Source organism: Protopterus annectens, chromosome 8.part0, assembly GCF_019279795.1.
Source record: "Protopterus annectens isolate FY-2018-M chromosome 8.part0, PAN1.0, whole genome shotgun sequence".
NCBI lineage: Eukaryota > Metazoa > Chordata > Ceratodontiformes > Protopteridae > Protopterus > Protopterus annectens.
In genome coordinates this window covers 820,398,447-820,425,018 of record NC_056741.1, presented here as the reverse complement: position 1 = coordinate 820,425,018, position 26,572 = coordinate 820,398,447, and the positions used below count along the sequence as shown (strand labels likewise).

The window sequence follows — 26,572 nt, the reverse complement described above, 5'->3', positions numbered from 1 at the left end:
GTGAAAGATATACTTTTCAACAAAGTTTCAGGCTAGTCTCACCAAAGCCACCTAGATGCCTAGCACCTTGGTCACTATCACCAAATACTACTGTAGTCTATCACTGAGGAGATCCTCTGTCAGTCTGTCCCCAGTTTTTAATTACATTAGAGGCTATTCAGTTTGCATAAATAGTAGATAACACTCTGCAGGTATGCAGAGAGCTGCAGTGGATGTCAGTTATTCATTTGAATATTGGATCTTCCTTATGTCAGCTCTTCGGGATTGAGGATGTGCACTGTTGTCCAAGAGTGTGTAGAAATACTACCATACATGCCATGAAGATATGTACCATTATACTATTCCTCCTTATCTGCTAGTGTTATACTGCACAATAATGTCCATCTAAACTCCCATCTCAAAGAAGGTGAGATACTCTTGTATGCTAAACCTTTCCCTCCCAGGCAGAAGCTTCTATTGTTCAAGGCTTATTCCTAATTCTAGCCCATTTCTAGTGGATCAAAATCTTTTACTGGCCAGCCTGAGGAAGGATTAGACATTCAGTGGCAGCTCTCCTTCCTTTTCATGAGCAATGTCTGGTGTTCTCCAAGATACTAGTAACTAACTACATATTGGGACAAAGACAATAGTGCCACTGGTAAGTACCCCTCCATCAATATAAGAAAATGTCCGGAATATTAGCTATGCAGTGCATCCCTTGAATAACTCCAGTTTACACTAGGCATTTAAGCTTATCTCATACCAATACCATACCCTTGAACCTCATCTTGTTTCATAGTGGGCACCTGAACCTCTTCCATGCCCTCACTGGACCTTTGGGCCTCAAACTATACCTTCATGTTCAAATCTCACCCACAACAGTGGAATTGTTTGGTCATGCACAGTTCACTCACACACTCACTCATACCAGCCTTGGAGCATAAACATTGCTGACACCCATGTTAAGCACTTGAAACATACACATAGTGACATTTGCCAATGTTTATAACTCAGAGACAGACAGAGGTCTCAGCTCAGGTTGTGCATTAGAATCGCAGAGATTAAACTATTAGGTGGTTGTGTTGCCTTCCAAAGGGAGAAAAGTAAAAAAAAAAAAACAAAAAACAGAATAACAAGAAAAGAAACAGACCTAGTGACTGTCACTAAAGATTAGCTTTAAGTAAGGAAACAGTTTGAAAAAGTAATTGGAAGGGATTAAGAAAGGGTTGTTTCTGCAGCATGAGTAGAGACATTAACAGATAACAAGAAAGCCTTAAAGGATGTAAAGTCACCTGGAAAGGTGCCATAGGGAATATTATTTTCAGTTTTAGAAACACACTCTTTGGAATGAAACAATATTGTGACTTTTAACACTGACTGGAAGCAAGTGATAATACTCACATTCACTTGATTTGGATTTAGCACTGCTAAATACTTAAGCTTCTTGAACTGATGAGTCCAAAGGTGTAGACAACACCATGAACTAGATTTTAGCATCCGAAATGTTGACTATAAACAGCACCATGTCAGTCTCACTCTGTGACCATTCACCCACATTCAGATGTCAGCGAAACACTCAGTTTTAAACCATGCATAGATGCCAATTTTCCCACACCTTTTAAATCAAGACATATTCGCCAACACTCTCAAATGAGTAGATAGTAATTTACTGAGATCTCTAGAGTAAGCCACAATTATTAGATATGTAGTAACATGTCTTACAGATAGTTTATTCCATGGCTTCTTTTTGTCATGAAATGGTTAAGCAAAAATCACTCTTGTTAGTCCTAGAGGCCATAAAATGACTAAAGGTGAAGAGTGATAGGACAAGGAAACATTACAGGGAAACTAAGTCTCAGGCCCTTCATACACTGTGCAAACAATTGTTTAATAAAGTCTGCAAAAATTAAATTAGCATCACCAAAAGCAGTTTACTGGACTATCAACAATGAGCTAACACCAGTTCAGTCTCAACAACTAAGACCTCGCTTCAACCTACTCTTCTCGAAGTAGCCAAATTCTGTCACCATTTCACATATGAATGACCCCTGTCTGCAAACATCATAAGTTCAGGCACTATGCAACCTAAACAATACATTCCATCAACCAAGAATCCCTACAAATCTCATTTATCTCAACCTCTTAAATATGCAAGCTCCTAAGAAAACTGAGAACTTCACCACAGCCACTGATAATATCCTATCACTTTTCCTAAAAACAAGTGCTGACACCATCGCTGAGTACCACATTTCAATTCTTAAAAATAATTAACTTTAGGAAATTATAACCCAGTCCCAAGCAGTTCTCAGTTATACTCCTCCATCAGTAAAACTCAGTAATTTGCCTTGAGGGAGAGGCAGTGGTGTGCTTTTGAAGTGATGCTTAGAGGCAAATTTGAAAACTCAGTGGTATGTCTGCTGCAGTTCTGTTGTGATCCTTGATCGTGTGCATGTAGGTAATGAAATGTGGTTCCGGTATATAAATAGCATTCCCACTATCACGGCATTTAGCACCTATCAGTCATTCAGACTTTTTGGAAACTATAGGGATTATCCATATTCATATACAATCTTATAGTCTCACAACAGGTTCAAAATGATAACCCCAGCTAGATCTCATAGAAATCCTTATAACATTAAACAATACTGATCATTACATTTCTTTTCTAATTACAGATCTGCATCAGTGACCCTGCTGACCTTGACACATAGCTAAATAAACTGGATACCACATCTAATAAACTTAATAAAATAATCTTAGGAAACCTAGATTATCCATCCACTGGTAAATCTAATTAACTGAAAGCAAATATGCTCAGTGGTTGCTAAACTTTGTGAACACAAGTTCCCTGGACCATCTTGTCTTGTGCACCACCAAAGGTACAAACCTTCTTGGCTTTATTATAAATATTGCCACAGCCTGCATCCTAACATGCATCACTTCCTCTCTGATCAAGTATGACCACCAGGATGTTATGCACTCCATTACATCCAGTTCACCATGTCTTTCATCCCTACTGTATTCATAGACTACTCCAAAGCCAATAACTTAATGTTTGCTGACAAGTGGGGAAATTCAAAAGTGGTACTCTACCCATGGGGGTCATCAGTAATAACCTGTCTGCAACCAAAGATGAAACATACACCACTGAATATGACCCATATTTAAACAGCTGCATTTAAGAATTTGTCCCGTTACTTCAAAAGTATAGATGGAAGTTCAAATTATACCCCTTATGGAGAATAGGAAATTTACAAATAAATTCTTATGGAGGATTTCTCGCATAAATGGACTTTATCAAAGCTGGAAAATATATCTGCCTATATAATAAATCGCCTTCCTCCCCTCATAACAAAAATCTGTGCCTGGTCTGTACATACCTTAAATGGACTCTTAAAAAATATAACTCAGGCTTTGAACTAGAAATTGCCACCTCTTGCAAAGACAATCACAAGACTTTTTGTAATTGTATCAGAACATGCCGAAGCAATACTTTATAATGACCCTTGTTGCTGTTTCATGGTACTACTTATTTTGATCCAGAAACTGAAAACAGCTCTAATTTCATACAGCCCACACACTTCTGCACCTCTGCATTTCCCCCTTTATCAACGAACTACCTCTCCACTATAATCACTTTAAAAGGTGTTCTATTAGAACTATCTAAACCCAACAATGCCAGCCCTTTGGGCCAAGATAACACATCTGGTCAGTGCCAAATATAGCTTGACTCAACCCCTCCTGAATCTTCCTTGTCTTATCCTCTCCACTGCAAAAAGACAGCCCAGCACAAACCCTAGGAACTACAACCCTATTAGTCTCACCACTATCTTTTGTAAGGTCATGAACACGTCATTATCAAACTTACAAATTATGCAGTAGATTACCTACAGTCCCATGACCCTAATCAAGTTGACTTTGTGAAGGGTAGAATTTACCTACTCAATCAAGTTGATTTGTTTTGTAAGAGTTAATGATGCCATGCACAAGACCCAATTTGTCCATAATGCCTATATACGGATCCAGAAAAGTAATTTAAATTACTCCAAATGCTATTGTTGCTCACCCACCTAAATATTCACTGCCACATCGTCTGCTGCACAGCCAATGAGCTCATTAACTGCCACATTGTCTGCTGCACAGCCAATGAGCTCAGTGGCAGAAGACACAGTGAGAGGAGGTGCTATCTCTTTCACTCAACATCATATCACTGGTGGGGCCACAAAGGAATCAGTCCTAGGTTCACCTGCCTGTTCAAAATGTACTTCTCTGAGGTGAAGGCAGATGTCAAAGGCCTGTGCCTAATCAGGTTTGCTAATAACTGCAAACCGAGTGCCATTGTTTATTCATCTGCAGGCAGTCATGTTGCCTAGAAGGGCTGGGCTCTGGCAACACCTGGTAGATTTACCTTGTAATGAAGTGTAATGTTAAAAAATGCAGCCAATTTTCATTTTCGAATCACAGCTACCCTAATGCATACCTCATAAATTATATCGCACCTAAAATCTGAACAGTTATTACAGATATTGGCACATTCATTGACAGTGAGCTACCTTTTGGCCGCAATATACCAATTAAAGACAGGAAATCATTCAACTTCACTCAGTTAATTATTAGAGTCATAAATACAAGGAGGTCAGTACTTCCTCTTTTCTTATTAGGCTCATAAGGCCCATCATGGAATACAGTGCCCCCTTTCAGCCTATACTTCTTCAAATACTTAGCCCAATTCTACTAGGCCGGATAATTCTTAACTAAAAAAAAAGTCACACAACCAAAGCCCCTTAAGCTCCCCGATAGATTAAAGTGTTACTTTATTCAGTTTCATATAGGGTTATGTACCTTGACCTATGTTTAGTCTTCCAGCAAAGACAGAACTTGTCCTGTTTGACCTTCTTAACCTTCAGAAGGCTATTAATACTAAAAATATCCAATTTAAAAAGCTCAGTTTTCCCAAATATCTTATCCAGCATATCCTCTACCTTTGTAATGGACAATTCTTGCTTCTCAAACAATGCAGTACATTGAGCATATTTAAAACCCATCTTAATAGCTGTCTGGGTACTGGCAAATTCATGCCTGTGGTCAAAAATATAGTTTTCCTTGACCAGGCAAGCTAACTTATTTCTATCATTGGTACAAAGTGAAGTTTCTCAATTATTTCAATAATCTCTTTGACTGTCTGCTTGGTAATAACATATGAACAAGTGAATGTAATAAACATATCTATAGATAGATACAGACTTACACACACACACACACACACACACACACACACACACACACACACACACACACACACACACACACACACACACACACACACACACAATGTATGATACTGCAAGGGTACTGAATATGTTATGTGATGAATGGAAGCCTGAAAGTATCCTTACAGTACTAGACATTATATAACTCTTACAGGCACTCCTACATATTCAGGTAGTCCATTTTATTTTGTAATGTTTGCATTTTATATATTTTTCAGTATTTTTATGTTGCACTTTGAGATTGCAAACCAAATAACCAGGACAGCTAAGTGAATGAAAAAATAAAGAAATAAATAAGCACACCAAAAATCAGCCAATATAGTCCCAGTAACCCACAATATTTATTAGAAAATAATCCCTTTCATCCTCCAAGAGAGAGATAAAACTTATTCAAAATCCTTATTATAGTAAATACAAAACTCACAAGTCTTTGCCAACAGGAAGTGAAATGAAGTGACAGTTAGACTGTAAAATGTTTGGTGATTTAAAGCAAAGGGTAGCAGGTACAGAAGCAAACGTTTCCTCACAAGCAAATCCAAAGTCTCAATTGCCAGAACTCACATTCTCTCCACACTCCTATATGCATCTTCCATCCTTACCAACCTCAAGAAAACATACATAAACAAACTGCTATAATAAAATAGCAAAGTTCACTACAGATGCCAGCTACAGATCCCATCACTGTCACGTTCACAAAGAACTCTCATGGCTAGTATTCCCCAACCTACTAACTTTTAACCAGCTTTCCATGGCCCACCAAATACTCAACCAACCTGAAAAAACACCCACTCTCAAAGGCATACTCAGTATTCCAATAACTGGACCCTGCACTCCAGTAACAAAAACCTAGTAAACTTCACTAAAAGTAGCAATAATGCTGGTGACTGTCTGTACTCAAACAGCATTGACAAAATCTGGATCCATCTCTAGCACCACCAACTTTAAGAAATTACTAAAAACTCATCTAACATCCACTTGGATCTGCTCATGAATTAACCCTGGATAATTTCCCTCACTCAGATAGAACCGCTAATTACACTTCTACCCTGTAACCTCCTTCTACCTTATCTATATCCCTAGGTTTTCCACACAGTTGTAAATGGTATTCTGTTAGATGACGTACTAATTGTACTGTAGAGGCTTAAGAAATTCTAAGATATGTTGTACTGTATTTGCACTTTTATGTGTTTATCTCATCTCTCTCATGTATATATTTTTGTTTTTTAACTTCCCGTGCATATAAATCGCTTTACTGACCTCTAACCTGTAAGTAGACACAAATAAGCTCTATTGTATACATTTTCTTTTTTTTTGTATATGACATGTATTAGTAAGAACGTACTTTGCTGGAGCTTTTCTCCTCAGGCCTCCACTGAAAATGGACACTGTTGTCCAGTCATACTATCCTGGTAAACAACTGTTAAATAAATAAATAAATAAATTATTTTATGTACTACAACTTTAGAACGTGTAGCCACATTTGCAGCACTTACTTTGACTAACTGGAACGGTACTGTTAAACTCAGAAGAAGATTGCACTTGACTGTAACTTTTAATGGAACCACCAGTTAATTGTATAGCTTCTTTCTCTCCTTTCAAAAATCATGTGAGCAGTCCTAGGTTTGTGACCCTTTGTAACTCAAATACACAGGGTTACAAATCTCTACCCTGGAGAGTAGACCAGAATGCAAATTAATATAATCAACAGATGTGTGTTTCACCAGGTCTCACCATAGTGAGCAGGGATAATACAAATATGCAGAAGGTAAGTTAACCTACAATCACTCTCATCAGACCTCTTGCTTATCAGTATAATGATGCTGAATTCTGAGAAAATGAAATTAGCACACAGTCCCTTATGCCAGGTTTCTCGCTGCATTTGGTGTTGGCTTTCTTACTGCATGCTTTTTAAACTACTCAACTTTCAGATTCATGTGTAGTAACTTAGCACTTCAACAAATAAAAACGGTATCTGTGGCTTAAATTCATCTAGGTACACGTGGTTCTGCACTTCAGTGACTAGGATTACCAGTGTTGGTTCACCTTCCAAGTACCCCGGATTACGCAGTATGTGCCGAGTTTGAGGCACAGAGCTCACAGTCCTGCATTAAGAGTGTTGTCTCCACTTTGCACATTCTGATTGTCTGTTTTTGCAGTATATGAGACAAAAAGCATACAGGTAATATCAGTAGTCGAGCAAGCAGGGCATCACTGCATAGGAAAGAGTCACCCAATGCTGCTCATGGGTCTAATGGAAATCATGATGCACAGCCCAGACTGCCCCAACAGGGTCCGCCAGAAGCAAGGGAAACCACTAGTCTAGGTGCCTGTCCAGGACAAAGGGTTAAATGTTTTAAACGCAACCAGTGGGGCCATGTAGCATATAGATGTCCATGGAGGCTAGGTGGGGAACAAAAGGTGGGAGAGCCAGTAATTGTGAATGACAAAATGCCAGCAGTAAGTTGTCTCAAAACAGCAAGGGTACCAAACTACCACAAGAGGTCGTATCCTATCTTAGTGGACAGGAAAGTGACACAGCCTCTGACCTAACCATTGTGAAACCTGCAATAGTTACAGAGGAGCACTACTTGCTTGGGCAGTCTATTCCAGTCAGACTTTAGCAGGGACCTCATTCCAAATACCTTTGGCTAGGGTTCACCTTGAATGGGAGGATGGAAAAGGAAGCCAGCAAGTAGGTGTGTTTGAGGATATCTGACGCTCCCTTCGACAGAGTGACTGCAAGGGCAGAGGTGAGTAGTAGTAACCAGGCTGACATTTAGGCACCGCTGTTAGAGGATACCAGACTTCCTGTGGAAGGGCGAGCTGAGGAGGGGTACAAAGTGAGAGTTGAGACAGGCTCAGCTCTCAGACCTTACATTACAATGCCTGAGGGAGATAGCTAGTGAGGTGCCTGATGCTCAAGGGAAGGGGGGAATCTGTATACTGGGACAAAGGGTTACTGTATAGAGAGTGGACCCTGAGGGAAGGCTAGAGGGTGAGAGAATACAGCAACTGGTAGAACCTAGACCCTACCATCCGGCACTTCTAGACATAGCCCGTGATATTCCCTTTGCAAGTCATAAGGGCATAAAACGTACAATGAGAAGTATTATGTAGAACTTTCATTAGCCTGGAATTTTCAGAGATGTAACAGGGCACTGCAGGACCTGTGAGCAGTGCCAAAAGGTAGGCAAGGCAGGAGGCAAGGTGAGAGCTCCTTTGATGCTTTTGCCTGTGATTGAGGAGCCATTTCAGAGGGTAGCCATGGATATTGAGGGGGCTCTGAGTACCCCCAAGTTCCACAGGGAAAAAGTATATCTAGTGTTAGTAGATTATGCTACCAGATACCCTGAGGTGGTGGCTCTGTCCTCCATTGAGGCAGAAAAGGTGGCAAATGCTTTGTTAGAAATTTTCAGCAGGTTAGGTTTTCCAAAAGAAATGCTGACTGACAGAGGTGCCAATTTCATGTCAGCCCTGCTGGCTTGTCTGTGGAAGCACTGTGGTGTGAAGCACCTAAAGATCACCCCCTACCACCCCCAGACTAATGGTCTTGTTGAGAGCTTAAACTCTACACTCAAGATGATGCTACGGGCATTTGCAGACCAGTTCAAGAGGGAGTGGGACAAATATTTGCCCTATCTGTTCAGGATATCAGGAATGCTCGAGCTAGAGAGTATGCTGCAGGGCAGCGGGTAATGGTTCTCATTCCTGTCAGACACAACAAGCTGCAGGCAGCCTGGGAGGGACCCTACAAGGTTGTAAGGAAGGTCAATGATGTTAACTACATGGTAGAACTGCTTGGCAGGAGACAGGGGCACAAATTGTACCATGTTAACATGATGAAACCTCACCATGATAGGGAGGCCCTTGTGCTGAGTATTTGCAGTGGATGGCAATAGAAGTCTGAGGGGGATCTGGTGACTGATCCCCTCAGTGAAGCTCGGACTGACATCTCAGTGTATGGGGTAGGAATGTCCCAGCAGTTATCCCCTACCCAGGTTTGAGAAATATGAGCAGTGTTACAGAAGTTTGGGAACATGTTCAGTGAGAAACCAGGGTGCACCCACCTGGTGCAGTACCATGTTGTCAGGGAGGTGCTGGGCAAACTACAGAGGACAGGGCTGACCATTAAGCACAGCAAATGTCAGGTGGGTATGGGAGAGGTCTCCTACCTTGAGTGGGGAGTGGCAAGATCAGGCCAGAACCTGCCAAAGTGGAAGCCATTCAGGCATGGCCTGCCCCTGTTACCAAAAAGCAGCTGAGGGCATTCTTAAGGACAGTAGGGTACTACATAAAGTTTGTCCCCAATTATAGTACCATACCTGCATCCCTCACAGACCTGACAAAGGAAAACAAGCCAGATATGGTAGTGTGGACCCCAGCATATGAGCAGGCTTTCCAGAAGCTTACAGGAGGTCTGGGAAGACCCCTTGTGTTAGCCAGTCCAGATTACAGCAAATAATTTGTTGTGCAGGTGGATACTTCAAACCATGGGGAGGGGGCTGTACTTAGCCAGGTTTCCTTAGAGGGAGAAAAGCACCCGGTGGTATATCTCAGTTGTAGGCTCCAACTTAGGTAGGAATGCTACACAGCTGTAGAAAAGGAATGCCTAGCCATAGTGTGGGCACTGTAGAAACTTCAGCCTTATCTGTATGGAAGGAAATTCATGGTAGTTACAGACCACAATCTCTTAACAGGGCTACATCAAGCCAGCCAGTAAAATGCCAAGTTACTAAGGTGGAGCCTAGGGTTGCAAGCATATGGTATGACCGTGCAGCACCACAGTGGGAGTTGCAATGCCAACGCAGATGGGATCTCAAGACAGGGAATGGAGTAATGTATTCCCAGATAGGCTCAACCCTCTCAATCAACATTTCTCATGGGTCACTTGAAAAACTAGCTTGAGTTTTCGGGGGGTGAAGAAATGTGATACAGGGAAATACTGCCAGCTCAGCTATCTGGAATTTTGTAAATAATTCTATGTCATTTGTGAATGTTGCTATGATTTATACAGAATTGTATGTTAAATGTAACCACAACATGCTAAAATGTAACCACAGCATGCCCTGGTGACAGAACAGAAATGCATATAAACTATATACCTGTGCAAATGTATATTTTAACAGTAGAAACTAGAACATGAAAGGGTTAACTTGCAAAGTCTCAAGAAAATAAGTTGAAATTAAGTTGTATTATGATTGTGCTATAAAAGTTCTCTCTCAGTTTCAGTGTAGCAGACACAATGTCTAAAGCTAGAAGCATATCTCTCAACTGTCCCTAATTTTCAGAGACATCCCAGATCCTGGCTCAAATTTTAGATCTGTTCCTCTTAATGCCTCTTTATACTGGGGACTGTTGGAGAAATGGTGATGAATTACACTTAATAAATAATGATAGTAATTTCAAGGATTCAAGAGGATTTTCCTCTCTCTTCCCCCCTTGGCTGACCTGGTGTGACTCAGTTTGAACTTCACATTTACCTACACTAACAAACTGTAGCTCCTGAATAACGATGTTTACAGGATTGCAATTGGAAAACACAACAAAAATTGTTTCTCCCAGCAATTAATCAGAGTAGGTTACACACACAAAAAGCATTTGTTAAGCTTTCTCTTACAGTGCTGTGTAATTAAGCAAGTCACCATTTTGGTCAGCCATAGGGCTCTTTTCTACTTGAGTGTTTGCCTCCTTCCCCTGTAACTAAATTACACTGACTCTTATATTTGTCTCTCTGACCCTAATTTTTACAGGTATAATTTATACCTTTCTGGCTTTCTAACACTCAAGACATAGATTCCTGTTGAAAGTTTTACTTACTTGTCTGATATTTGAACAAGTAACCCTTGTAATAATCCTCAGAATTGTATACTGTTGGTCTGTCTTTCCTGCTAAACATAAGTAAAATTAAAGTGTTGAGTGCAAGTAACATTACAGTGCTGAGTGCAGAATGTAGGCTATTTACATTCAACTTACCTCTGGTGTGGTGTCAGTGAATCAAGGTATTCCTCTAACCACTCCTGCTGCCTTCTCCCCCCCCCCTTCCTTTTCCTCATACAGTTTAAACTGCTACAACGTAGTACAGGCATTGGCTCATCCCTGCTCCGCTTGCCCTTGCTTTGCTCGGGTTTGCTTCGCACCCCTCTCTGCCCTCAAATCCCTCCCACCCCTGGTACTGCTACATTTACTGGTACTAGACCACACCCCACTTTTTTAAACCAATCAGTAACAACTTGTCACTCAACAGCACCACTCTCAACCTGATACCACCAGTCCTCCAACTCTACTATTCCTTTTGCCTAAGTGTCAAATACCATTCAGTAGGTATGCTATCACCCAAAATAGTCTTATTAACTCTACTTCTACCCCTTTTACTCATCCCATAACTCCTAACAGCCTACAAATATCAGAATCACCCAGGTTTCCAGTACCCTAAATTCCAAACATCCATCCCATCTACAACAGATAATAATGCACCCTTACTCACTTCCCTCATACTTACCTCCTTATACCCTAAATACTACCATCTTACTAGACCTAGTTACATTAGTCATAAAACTAGACACTATTACAAAACTTTATTCAAAATCTTAAAACTCATAGGATACACTACAACCTCACAAACCCTGGTCCATCCCCACCTTTTGGCCCTAATCCCCCTACTATATCCCCTACCTCCATAGCTCCAACAAATAGACCTTCTAGCTCACTGCTGGCCTGCCATATAAACATTAGGAGCATAAATAACAAAACTCAGCACCTGCATGCCCTCTTAGCTGTTCATTCCCCAGATATATTATGCCTAATAGAAACGTGGCTGAAGCCTGCCACCAAGGACCATGAGATTCTGCCACCAGGGTATAGTATGTTTCGACTAGACCGTACCACCAGAAAGGGTGGTGGGGTAGCCATACTTTACAAGACTACCCTATCTGTCAGCATAGACACCCAACAACCACCCCAGTTCAATAATGCTGAAATTCTTATCTCAAAACTACAAATTAACAAAAACAAAAATGTAAACATTGTCTATGTCTACATTCCCCAGGGAAGAACAAAGAAACCTTAGAAGACTTCTTATATTGGTTATCCAATAACCACCCCCAAAAAACTATTGTTCTTGGGGATTTCAACATTGACTGGAACAATTGCTCTTGTGAAACACCCACAACCCACATAAACCTCTATGGATTTACTGAAATCATAACCTCCCCCACCAGGACAGGAAAACCCAATAACAAGGAAAGTACCCTAGACTGGTTACTTGTCAATACCCATCTTCAATCATATAAATCAGGCACTTTGCCTGATGACCTAAGTGACCACTGTCTCACCTATGTAATCAAGCTCAAAGCAGACTGCTCCTACCAACCCACCTATAGAACATTAAGAAACAACAAGAATTTTATTTTCGCCAAGTTTCAAAATGAACTTAAGGCATGCAGCTGGTCACTACTAAAAAGTATCCCCCTAGATGAAGCAGTAGCATACTTTAACAATAAATTCCTTGCTATTCTTAACTCCCATGCTCCCAGCCGCTCTATTAGAACCAAAGTTAATATTGCACCATTGCTTTCTAAAGATACCAAAACCAAAATTTCAGATTATCCAGTCTCTAGCCAGTCAACTCTCTCTCAATGGCTCTAATTATAATGTAGCCACACCCAGTACCCAAACATACTTTACCTTCCAACCTGTTCCTACTCAACTTATTCATGCCCTACTTAAGAAACTAAGACCCACCACCCTGGCTGCCGACCTCCTCCCAGCAGACTATCTGCAAAAGGCTGCTGACACCATAGTCTACCCCATCTCTATCTTGATCAACAGAGCTATATCTAAAGCTACTGTACCCACTATATGGAAAATCTCCCATGTCATACCTCCCCATAAAGGAGGTAGTTCCACTGAACTGTCAAACTTTAGACCCATAGCTATTCTGTCACCTCTAGCTAAAATTATGGAGAAGTGTGTACACATACAGCTCATGCACTACCTCGCACACAACAAGCTGTTGTCCAGCTTTCAGCACAGCTTTAAGCCACACCACAGTACTACTTCTGCCCTCCTCTCTTTCTCTAACGTCATTAACCACAACTGCAATAATAACAAACTATCCTCAGTGCTCTTTCTAGATCTATCCAAGGCTTTTGACATGGTTGACCACAAAATGCTTATAAATACCTTGAAGGCCTTCTTAAACAACCATGCACTCCAATGGTTTCAATCCTACCTGCAGGGCAGGCAGCAGGCAGTCCTATGGCAGGACAAGCTATCATCTCACCTACCCATCATATTAGGAGTCCCCCAGGGCTCAATACTAGGACCCCTTCTTTTCTCCATCTTTATCAATGACCTTCATTCAGTCATCCCAGATGCTACCTGCATTCAATATGTGGATGACTCCACCTTGATTTGTTCTGATGCCTCACCAGCTACTTTATTCATATTAACCCAAATTACTTTCAATACAGTGGAAAAATGGCTCTCCAATCAACATCTAATCCTAAATCCCAACAAAACTAAGTTGCTCCTCTTCTCCCCCACATGCAGGACCCCCCTGCCAGCCTTCAACATAACTGCTAACAATGGCACTATCATCTCCCCAGAAGCCCAAACTAAACTACTGGGTGTCATAGTTGATAACCTGAAGTTTGCGCATATCAATCAAACTATCAAAACCATTAATAAAATACTTGGCTCTCTTTACAGAATCAAGCCTTTCCTTACCCCACTTGCTAGAACTGCAATTGCCCATTCCCATCTGCTATCAACTCTTCTCTATGCCTCACCTCTTTTCTCCAACTTAAACAAAACAGATCTTAATAAACTATCATCCTGCTATAACCACATTGCCAGATTTGCTACTGACACAGCTTACTGGACACACCACTGTCACAACCTAAATCGCCTAGGATGGCTTGAACTGCCAAGCCTACTGCAGTTCAACCAGCTAATAATGGCACATAAAGTCCTTTACCAACCAGAAAATACATCTGCACTAAAAAATATTATCAGCCCCTACACCAGCACCCAGCCACTGCAATCATTCACTAGACTCCTAGTTCAAAGATACAAATCCAACTACTCAGCTGGGGACTCTCTGTTTTTCCAACTCTGTTGGAAAAATATGGAACAGACTCCCAGCTAACTTGACCCCAGAACCCTCTCTAACTCAGTTCAAAAACAAACTCAAAAAATACTTCAAAACTCATTGGTTATGTCCTTGCACTAACCCCTAGTGACCTCGCTATTTCTTAGGTGCCTTACCTTCAACTACTTCTAACTTTTTTCTACCACTCCATTTCAGGAAGGGTCAGTTGTATAATTGCTGCTCAGTGTGTCTTAAACCTGAATGTAATGTTATGTATGTTTAACTTTGAAAATAATGTTATGTTTTGTAAAGTGTTTTATAATAAGTACTTTATGTGCTAAATGCTGGTATTGCTTATGACTGTAATCTGCTTGAAACTAGTATTTTCTAAATGTTCAATGTGTATTATTATCTTGGAGCTTTTCTGCCCGGGCCTCCACTGAAAATGGGTATGTATCCAGTCGGACTATCCCGGTCAACAAATGTAAAATAAAATAAAATAAATAAATAATTAGAGTTATAGACTGTTTTTAGTTTAGACAGCGTATATTCATATGTATTTGGTGACACTGTACAGGCCACTCCTAAATAGCCTTGCAAGTCTTGGTCAGAGTGCCAGTTGGATAATAGTAACATTATACAGTAGGAGTGGACACCCTTTGTAAGGGCCTTATAGTAGCTAAGTAGGGGTTGATGGCAGTGGAAAGTACCCTATAGTTTGGGCAGAAGGGGGCATAGCTAGTAAATCTGTGCCAGCCTTCCCCAGGTGTGTGTGTGTGTGTGTGTGTGTGTGTGTGTGTGTGTGTGTGTGTGTGTGTGTGTGTGTGTGTGTGTATAAACCAAATCTCAAAGTGTGTGTGTGTGTGTGTGTGTGTGTGTGTGTGTGTGTGTGTGTGTGTGTGTGTGTGTGTGTGTGTGTATGTGTGTGTCATCTATTTGGGCAGGGACACTAAGCACTGGTTGAACAGAAAGGATGCTGAGGTCTTGTCTTAGCCACTCGGCTAAGATCTTTACCCTACAGCTGTGCCAGTGGGGAGTCTTATTGGGGATCTGAAGAAAGAGGGAGAAACCAGCTTCAGGCTGACTGTGATCTCTGTGTGCTCTTAAGGGAAATTGCACTTTACTGTGTGTGTACTTGTCATCTTCTCAGTGTGTACATCCCCCACTGTTGCCAGTGTTGAGGATTGAGGCTCCTTGATTAGTGGGCCAGTGCAGCGGCATTACAGAGAGGAGATAAGTAGTGGCAAGTGTAGCTTTAGTTGTGTTGGTGAGAAGGTTTTTGGCTATGTAAAGCATTCCTAGTTTTTGATGAGTTTTTCTTATGCAATTTTGTATATGCAGGTTGAATTTAAGATCCTCATCCACTATCCTCTCTAATAATTTACTATAAGTAGTGACTTCAATGGTTGTATAATCAAAAGAGAGAACTTTAATATTTTTTTTATGGGAGAGGGATTTGGAGAAAAAGTTTTCTTTTTATATTGCATTTTGTTTTCTTTTAAGTTTGTTGTTCTTTTTGGAGTTTTAAGAGGTCTTGGGTAGGGAGAGTTAGAAAATAATTATTTTGCAGACAGTGAATAACATCTAGTTAATAAGTGGGAAAAACTGAGATATAGACTTCCTCATTTAACTACAAATATTTTGTGGCATCTTTATTTAGCTGCAGTGCTTGTTTTACTTGCTGTTCTCTGCCTGGCTATTGCTGATCTCTGTCTGCATTTGATTTCCCCCCACCCACCTGCCCTTCTGCTGTTGTGCTTTTAAACTTGGTGGCTTTTGAGTTGACTACCCCTTCTATAAATCTGATTTTGGATACTCCCCCCAGTCTCATCTCATCAACCCATTCTACTGAGCACTGGGAAGGCCCTGCCCCTTAGTCTCTTAAACTTGAATTATCTTCTGTTTCCTACCTTTCACACTTACTTAAAATTGCAATTGATTCAGCTGCTTTTACTGTATTTGTGTTTCTTCCTACTTTATTTAGCTTTTTGCTGCATGTTCTTAAAGTGTTCAGTTTTCTTTAATCTGCTACATTTATTACTACTTGTTAGTAGCCTGATTATACTGTAAGTGTTATTCTACGCCTCTTAGTTCTGATTTAATCACTTGAGCTTTACACTATTTCCTTACATTAGGTATGTATGTGGTCTACTCTTTTATGGCAAGAGTGGTAGCTTATACCCTTCTGAGTTGGGAATTACTGGTTGAAGGCTTATTGTGTCTGTTATTCTAAAAGTGCCTTAGTTCTGGTTTAAGCCCTTGTGCTCCAAACCAAGTTATTTTACATTAAGAAGGTTTGTGGTCTATACTTTTGTGGAAGTGGAGGACAGCCTATACCCATCTGAGCTGGGAATTGATGGGAAATGTTTATTATGCCTGTTATTCTAAGTGTCTTTCTTCTGATTTAAGTACTTGGGTTCCAAACCAGTTATTTTACATTAGGAAGGTTTGTGGTCTACACTCTTGTGACAGGAGAGTATATACTATGCTCCTCTGAACTAGGAATTGCTGGTGAATGCTTATTGAGCCTGTTATTCTAAGTATCTTTGTTCTGATTTACTCACTTGGGCTCCAGACCAGTTATTTTACATCGGGAAGGTTTGTGGGCTACACTCTTGTGGCATTACTGTCTAGACAGATTTTTTAACTATTTGAGCATCTAGTTTACTCGTAGCAATTGCCTCATGTACAGTGACAACCCACTTATTCTTAATAAAACAGATAAAGTATGCGAGAAGTGTAAATACACTTTAATGCTTGAGGCAAAACTGTCTCATGCAACCAAAACTAATGTATAGATGTTGTCAGTGACACTTGCACCATTCCCACTGCACAGGGAGAAGACCCTACACATAAAACTACTTATGTTGAAGCAATTGCAGGTAACCTTCCTAAAACATTAAGACTTCATGCACAGTACAATCAAAGAAAGGGTTCCCAGCCATCATCTAAACACTCCATTAAAACACCACCCACAGCTACACACAGTAACACTGTATCCAGTGCCTCCACTCCTAAGCCCTTAAGGCAAACCAGTTCACAGCTAAATCTCCTGGTCACTAGTGATTCTACAGTGAGGCACATTGATGTCCTACTCACCAGACTGAGTAAGGAGAGTGTCATGGTTAGTTGCTTTTCCAGGGCTAGGATCCATTAAGTCAGATAGGCACGCAGGTCATTGAAACACAGGTACCAGTATGACTCTGTCATAGTACATGTGGCTGTTAATGACCTGAGACGTACCTCCCTTGACTATATGAAGTGAGACATGATCAAGCTCAGTGATTATGTGCCTCAGACAGGTATGATCCTAGCACTGAGTAGCATACCACCTTCTCCGATGATGATGCCATGTTGCCAACAGAAAATGATTGATTTTAACAATTGGTTTAGCTTCTGATGTCAGTATAAGGGGGTACAATATTTGATGACCTAGAAGGACATGGTCAACAAACCATACTGCTTTCCCAAGGATGGCATGCACTTATCCCCTCTAAGCTTTTGGATACTGGTGAAGACATTTTCCACCCCCATAGTGCCTTTTTTAGAAAATATCAAACAGATAGATCTTTTGACTTAACTGAACCTCTGTAGGAATATTTGAAGGTGGTACTGTTCAATGCTCAAAATCTTAAAAATAAACTCCACTGCCTTTCGCTCCCTGGAAAGTGTAGACATCTGTGTAATAATGAAGACATTGTTTAAAGTCATGGATAGTACCCTAGCAATACAAGGTAATAATGCCTTTCACTCCTGTAGACCAGCTACTGGACAGTAGGGAACTAAAGGTGGAGGAGTCTCAGTCTATATTAAAACCAGCCTCACATACAGACTAGTTAAAGTGTATGACCCACTGGAACTCATACATGTGTAACTCACCATACACAGGGTCTCGCACCATATCCTTGCAACATATAGGTCCACCACCATGTCCCAGGAAACCCATATTACCTATCTCAATGTACTACAGTCCCTCACTGTTCAACCTAATACAATATTCATGGGGATCTCAACTATCCCCACCATAGTTTGGGAATCCTTTACCACTTGTAATGCACAAGCTCAGAGATTCCTAAACTTTGTTAATACCAACATCATGGAACAGACAGTCCATTCTCCTATCAGGGGTACAAACATCTTTGACCTTTTACTCAAGAACATTGGGGGGGTGATGTTCCTCACCTAATGTAATGTGGACAGAGTGAGAAGGCAGGGATAGAGGTTTCAAGGTAAAAAGTTGCTTGTAGTAAGTGGAGGAGGAAAGAAGGATGGAGAAAGTGATGTGGAGGCTGCATATTTCATAGATAAGTAGGGGGATACACTGTGGTATAATGAGAAAGTAAATGAAGGAGAGAATTTTGCAATCAGATTGCTGAGAGTAGAAAGTGATAAAGCTAGTGAAAATATTGATAAGAAATTGTTAGAGCTAAATGGGCAGTTGAATATTTGTTTATGATTTGCAGCCAGGGTGTCAGGAGCATTTCTCCCCAGGCCTCCACTATAAATGGGCTCTGCCCCAGTCAGACTTTCCATGTAAACAAGTGTCTGTTTAATTAATTAATTAATTAATTAATTAATTAATTAATTAATGTATTAGATGCTTAGAACACAGTTGGGAAACTGATGAGGGACTCAAGAGAGGGAATCAGAAGGAAGGGCTGAGAAGTCTCCCGAGGGAGAAGTTGGATTTGATTAATAGTGAAAAAAAAAGAAATAGTTTATAAATAAATGTGGATCTGTGGATCTATGAGGGTGTCAAGTATTGTAGTAAAACTAAGTAAAGAAAGGCAAAGAATGGAAGAAAGCTTGGTTGGAGATGGAGGCATGGAAAGTGTGTTAACATTTAAAGGTTCTATACGGCACTATAAGATTTACTGATGAGACTTGTGTACACATGGTACCGGTTACCAAAGCACTTACAGAGGAACAGCTGGCTGATTCTGGTGCTGCACAGAGGAAGGGTAGACCATCTTCACTGTTGGAGATGTATGAGGGACAGATCAGTCAGTAGTTTGGGGGGATCTCTTGAGAACCGGTGAAGGAATGCTAGATATTTCATTTATTTTGGTTTGGGGCTGAAGGAGATGTTAAAGTCTGAAGTGCAGTTCAACGATAGGTGAATAAAGGCAGAATTATGATGAACTCTAAGTGTTTGGGGATAAAGTATTGTGTGGAAAATGAATGCAAGTGATATAATTCATTTGGTGAAGAGGAGAGGACACTGGCTGAATCTGAAGAAGAATGATTTGTAGGGAAAAGTGTTGGCTTATTATGGGTTGGAGTAGAAGAATGGTTATAGAGAGTACTTTCTAAAGCAGCAGTGGTAAAATGCATAGGTTTGAAACTTGTGGTTAATTAATGAAGACAGAACACGTTGCTACCTGAGGGAAGGTACTGCCAAGGTGAGAATGGTCATGTGACTCAATTACTTTGGTATACCTATGAATCATGGGTAAAAAAATGGAAGGAGACAGGTGTAACAAGTGCAATGTAAAAAGGTTATGATCAGCTTTTGAGGTTGGGTGGGTGCAGTGCTGTAAAACAGAATGAGTATGTGTGTATATGAACATTTTTTTCTTCCTCTGTCTACACTGTTGTGGCAAAACAATGAAATGGATATAATGATATACAGTGATATGTTTTTAGCAATTAATGCTATTTTTATAGGGTTCTCTTTTACCTTGCTTTACAAAAATCCCATCTCCAAAGGTCAGTGAGATATAAATAATATAGCCTCTCCCTGAACACGGAGGGCAACATGTTATTTCAAAAAGGGTTAAAGATAAATTTGGCGTTAAGATCACTGCAAGTTTCTTGGTTTGGTAATCAAGTCTCATTCATATTTCAGTGGCAAATCTTAAGCTCAGTATTTTTCTTTTCACCAATTTACATTTTATACAAACCAATAAAAATTACGGATTAACATTTAGTACATCTCTGTAGGATGCATCTTTTTAGCTCTTTTTTTACCTGCATTTATATTCATTCTTTACAGAATAAAAGTCTGTTAACCCTAGCTTATTACATACGTCTGCTTTAAACTGTCCTGAAGTAACACAAATTTCACATCTCGTTTTTCAACAACAAGCTGGACATCTCATGGAACCCTTTAAATGTAAAAAAAAAATTGCAGAATTTACATGCATGATGGTGATGTGAACTAGCAGTCTTGTCCATGAATACACAAGCAGGTTAAATTAGTACTGTAAAATTGATACACAGTGTCAGTTCCATGAGATAAATAATGGAGTATGAAACTTCACTTACTGGCATGCTTCACAGGAACCAGTGTGGTCTCTCTTAAAACCATAATTGATATTGAGACAGCAGTCTTCCTCAGACACATCGTCAGCAAGGATTCCCATACATTCTCCTTTGTTTTTATCAATGTGCTCATAGCAAATTACATTCTGAGGCACTAGGAAAAAAAAAAAAGTTAAATGTTTACTTAAAAGTATTCCAGGGCACAAAATGAGACAAAAAATACTTTACATGCTAGCTGTTAATGTTTAACTCATCTTCTTTTATTGTCTAGTTAATTAATACCTCAAAGTAGCCATTTGCAGGCAGACTGCCAACAAGAGATGATGACACAAAAATGTAACAAAACAATGTAAACTTCACAAAACTAATTGCTTAGAATTACAAGCAAATGTTCTATTCAGTGAAGCATATGTTTTTGAATCTAAACTTGCATGCCTATTCTACAGTAATTGTATCCTGTACTGCAGTAGACAGTAAAACACCCAATGACTGCTGACACTGATTATTAACTAGCATAATTTCCATTGCAGCTACTGTATAACAATAAAAACTACAAGAAAAATCTAGCTAAACTAGAGTTTTCACTGTGTGATACCTTAAATATCTTACAAAATACGCACATGGGGTATATATAAATGACTCCTTAAGGACATCAAATGTTTCAGATATAAGGTGGCTGAATGTTCATGACTTTTTCCTTTAATTTTTTAAGTTTTTTATGAATATATTCAGACCAATAAAGCCAAACCCTACCAGCTGTGGACATGCATGTTTCGGCCTTATGACCTTGTAAACATTGCATAAGTGCGATGTTTTGCTATACTTAGAAGCACAGTGTCTTTAAACCCAGCTGATGTGCATACCCATTAAGGTATCTACAAAATATCCCAAATAACATCCAAACTAAAGAATAAAATGGTCACACAGACAAACCAATTAGTGAAAGCTATAAGAAAAACCTAGCCAAGCTACTGTACAATAGTCAAAACACATAGAAAGTGCTGAGACAATTGTTTTTTCTATACACTCAACCAATACCTACACACACACAGACACACACACACACACACACACACACACACACACACACACACACACACACACACACATTTTTTCCCCAGTTCTGATATTATTATTTAGCAAGAAAGGAGTAATTGGGATAATAGACACAGAAAGTGGGATCTGCAGTTGTGTGACTATAAATAGCTTCTGATAAAAGCATGAATTAGAGTGCTGCTAATATTGTTAACTATTTAAAAAAATGGCAGTTTATCATGTTAAGTGCTTTATTTGTTGACTGAGAAATGTAACGTCCAACCGATGGTTTCATGGCCATATCCTTTGCACCAAACACTGATCAGCTAAACTATGTGCTATGTGGACACATCATGCATAATCATGTTAGCTCACATCAACAAGTTAGTTGAATATGTCAGCAAACTTTTTTTATGAGACTCAATTCCGCTACCCCTGGGTGCAAGCACAGTGTGAGATGACTTAGTTATGTTAGGGTTCACCCATTCAGTAAGGATGACTTGCAGTGTATGGACCTAGTCAGGTGAAAATTATGAGTGAGATATCCTCTGCCAACTGGTACTATCAGGAGCAACATTAACATACAAAAAAGTCAGTTAGAGGATTAAAAATTGAACATTTCATTCAGACTTAACAATGGACACAAAAAGACAACGGCTTGCTTGGTGGGGAACCAAACAACTGCAGCAAAAAATATCTGGATGCTAAAGCTCCTCTTGGTCAACCTCATCACCTTGCAGGGCCAAGATAGAATTAATGCATTTGTAGGTGGCTTGGACTGATCTTCACCATCAAAATAGCCCCTCAATTCAATGATGTGGACTAGGAGGGTACCCTCAGTTCAATGTTATGGACTGGAGGCCAACCCTCCCTCAGAGCTCTCACATATTATTCTTTTAGTGGTATACTAGATTTACCACTATGAATTCCACATAGTAAACACACAGACTTGACACTAGTCTTTCTCCCACAGCCCTCAGACAGTGCATTAAAATAGCTGTCCCTCCTCTAATCCGGGTCAATAAGCCCTTTGTAATTATAAAGATGTTATCTTCTTTTTCCATCACAAGGAAGGAGAAAAGTCAGATTAGCAATTTTAGACACAATTTTGTTTGATTCCTTTCTCACCTAAGTTCTTGAGTGGCCAGTTTGCAAGAAATCCAGTTGTTTTCTTTAAATTTGATACCTGATGTCAGACTAATATCAAGCATTTAGTCTTGCTTATGGGATTGTTAGCACTCACTTAAGGCTCAAATGTTACGTTCTATGTGGGAAAAGAGTGGTCAGTTACTGAAAATTCTGTTCTTTGCCCTGTCAAATGCATTTGACATGGACTGTTACAGTCCCTACTGTGGGAGCACAACACTAATAAGTCAACTGGAAGCTATCTTGGAAATTGTCTAACTGGACAAAAACAAAATAGTAGACCCAGTCAGCCTCAGCTTCCATTTGTACAATGAAACTCTTAGAGAATCCAATTACAAGACACTCTTATTTTCAGTCTACGCAGCAGTTTCTTACAAACATACTCTGAGGATGCTGAAATTAGTCAATACTTGGATGACACTACATTATATGCAGCTGCCTCTATCCCAACTCTTCTATCATTCAAAGTACTCCACAAAAAAATTAACTCAACAATGGCTAAGATGAAGTTCAGGCTTATAAATTAAGATTAAAAAAATGTCCACTCTGAACAGGATTCAGTTGTCAAAAGTTTTAGTTAAAATTTTTATCTTCATATGAGAAATCTTTTTCAGAATAAGGTCCTTGCACATATAGCATTTTAAACACAAAATGAAAAGAATAAAGTTTTCAAAGAACCAATAAAATGCAACATACCAAAATATCATTTTACATAAAACTATGTGCTGAAAATTTTCGCTCATTGAAATGCTTTTAACATGCATTTCATACAAGTGCAGCCATCTGAGCTCTGGTGGCTGGCAGAATTCACTCTAGCCTGTCATTCATACTCCTTTTCCAAAAGGCTGTTTTAGTCCTTACCCCCTTTCATCTGGCTACAAGGTACCAATAATAAAGAAAATAAACTTTTTAAAACAATTCCATATCACAGAACATTTAAAAAGATGACATGCATCATCATTACATACTGTATACATGTATTAATAAATATACTGTGACATGTTCCATCTCCTCTTACCAGCATAGAAGCTGTCTCAGCTCATAAATGTGACGATGTAAACCACATTGACAATATTGCAACCATATGTAGAGGTCCCTCCAAAATGTCTCTTCTATGTTCAAGAAAAAGAGATGGTACAATATTTACATACCTGCACTACTGTTGGTCGTCATAGTCCAGCAGTTCGCAGCTACATTAGTGAGGAGCGCCAGCACACATATATGCAAATAAGCTGAGCACAGTTTTTTTTTGCACTGAATAAGGAAACATGAAGGCATTTTGAAAAACATGCCTACTTATGGCAAAAGCATAAAGTACCTAAAGTAAAGTGTTAAGCACATATGAAGTACTACATGAAAGCTGCTTTCTTTTGCAGTATTTCAATAACATTAAAAGTACATTTTTGAGGTAAAAATATTTCTTCTGGCAAATACTTTCAATTATGCAATATTATTATATGTTTTATGTTAAATATGACTCCACCCCAAAAAAAAAATACTTTTGTATTTACTATAGAACTCTGGTCTTCTTGCCTCTACATGTTCAACCCACTCATCCAGCTAGTCTGGCCAATACTTTTGTAGGTCATTGTACCTGTGACAGTACTGCTGGCTGGAACAGTGATCCCTGTTAGGGTTTCCAGGTTGACCCAACTCCTGTCAATTAATGATGTTTTTCCAGTCTGATCCTCTAGTGCATTCCTTGATCATTTCCGCATATGAATCCCTGAAAAGGTAGACAATGATTTTGGTCTCCTTACTAGACCAGATTGGCATGCAGCCTCATGCCTTAACAGGTGCTGCCATTCTTAGATGATCTAGAACCTTAATGAAGAAAATATGAGAAGGGCTGTGTTTCACAGATTAAGACCCACTCCCTCTGGGGTGAGACATCACCTTAACCAACCCCAGTTAACCAGCGGGAGCATTAAACCAGGTTCTGTTATTACTGGCATGTTTGGTTTAACTAAAATGCTGTGTCACATACATGTCTAATAATTCTCATTTTATTTGTATGGTTCATAAAAAACAAATTGTAATAATATTTTTTATTTATTTTTATATTAGTTATAACTGCTATCATTGCTGTACCTTGCCCTAGCTATCTCTTTGGAAGTATTACACCTGAATATCATTTATTCCTTCATTGTAGCAGTTGGAATATATTGGGGGGGGGGCATAAATGCATGTTCCTATGTGTGTAATGACCAGCTTTTATTAACTGTTGAGTAGTTTGAGGTGACTAAGTGAAAGATGTCCTTTTCAGTATCCCCCACATCACTGGTGTTATTGGTTTCATAAAGTCACTGTGATGAACACATGTTTTTTGACAATGCAGAGATTTGTTTGCTTCATGGCGTGATGCAAATTGTTTTAGTTAACAATTTTATGTTTTTGAGGGAGAATATTTCCACCAGAAAAGAGGTATGGCCAGGGCTGTAAAGTGTGCACCAGATTATGCTAACATAGTTATTTGGTACTGGGAGAAACACTTTGTCTTTGACTGTTTGTTCAAGCCCAAAATATATTATTATATTTAGGATATTTGGGTGGTATTTTTATTGTGGAATGGTGATGATGGTGAACAATTTTTTTTTTTTTTTTACTTATTTGAGTGCTACAACTGACCTTACTTTTCAGTATGATAAATTACCTAGGAATTTTTTTAAATCAATATTTCCAAAAATGTAGGGCAAATTGAGTCTAATGTTAATAGGACGCCTACCTATTCTAACAGTTTTTTTTTTTTTTTACATTTTAGCAGCCAACACCTTATATGGTAAAAGAAAAGGTTGGTCAAAGATCAGCTTATTAGGCTTCTTAGAGTAATTTTAGATGGTGAGAAATTCATGAAAGAAGTAGAATTCTTTCTTCAATGTTTTTGGAGAGAGGATACCACAAGCATCTAATCCGCAATTTGGCAACTGAAATTTCCAGTAAGAAGGGCAATGACTTTCCACCGTTTTGAAGCAACCTGATACAGTTAGAAAAACAAATGTCCAGCATGAGGGTGTCAGTTTTAAAATTGTTATGATATTACCTTTTGGCATGAATAACAGGCATCTGAAAAGCATAATATACCATAATTTGGCCTTAACTATTAAGAATGGTCCCCCCAAACAAGTTTTGGGTGATGAGCCCTTATTTGTGTACAAAAGGAGCAATGACCTTAATCATAAGCTTGAAAGTAATTACAATAAGTCTGCCTCCTACTCAGATAGTATTAGAAAAATGTCTAAGTGTGGCTGCTGCAACCAATGCAGATTTATCAATGGCACAACAGATATATCTGTGCCATGAAATAGAAGGACCATTCGTTGTGTGGAGCATTATAATTGTGGAACAAAAGGAGTGGATTATATACTTCTTGTATATTCAGTAATAGTCTTTATATGGGGAAGACATAATACCCACTCAGACAAAGGACTTCTAAGCATAATTATAGTGTAAAAACCTAAAGATTCAACTAATACCCTTAGTAAACATGCACAACTAGTTACTAGATTCAAAAAAGTTCATATTTTCATAATGGAATAAGTTCCTTATCCAATAAAAAATGGGAACTGAGAAAACATTATTGAATACAGGGAGTTCTTGTAGAAATTAAGATTAAATTCTAGAGGGATATCTGGGTTTAAATGAAGACATGTCTATAAATTGTGTTTTAAAAGTAAGGGCTGCCAATCTATAAGAATACTTTTTGTTTGATACCCCTTTTATATATATTTTATTTGGTATGTACTTATAACTGTTTAATCACATGATTTATTGGTCACATGACTTGGAT

The 26,572-nt window shown here is 39.2% G+C and overlaps 1 protein-coding gene across 2 annotated transcripts in view; it reads right to left on the bottom strand.

The window, feature by feature from the left end:
* LOC122809074 (complement factor properdin) overlaps window positions 1-26,572 on the bottom strand; it is a 460,550-nt gene that overhangs the window by 353,035 nt on the left and 80,943 nt on the right. For both annotated transcript variants that reach the window (XM_044080290.1, XM_044080291.1), the window contains exon 2: window positions 20,608-20,758. In XM_044080290.1, coding sequence (XP_043936225.1) covers window positions 20,608-20,758 — 151 coding nt within the window. The remainder of the gene's footprint in view (window positions 1-20,607; window positions 20,759-26,572) is intronic.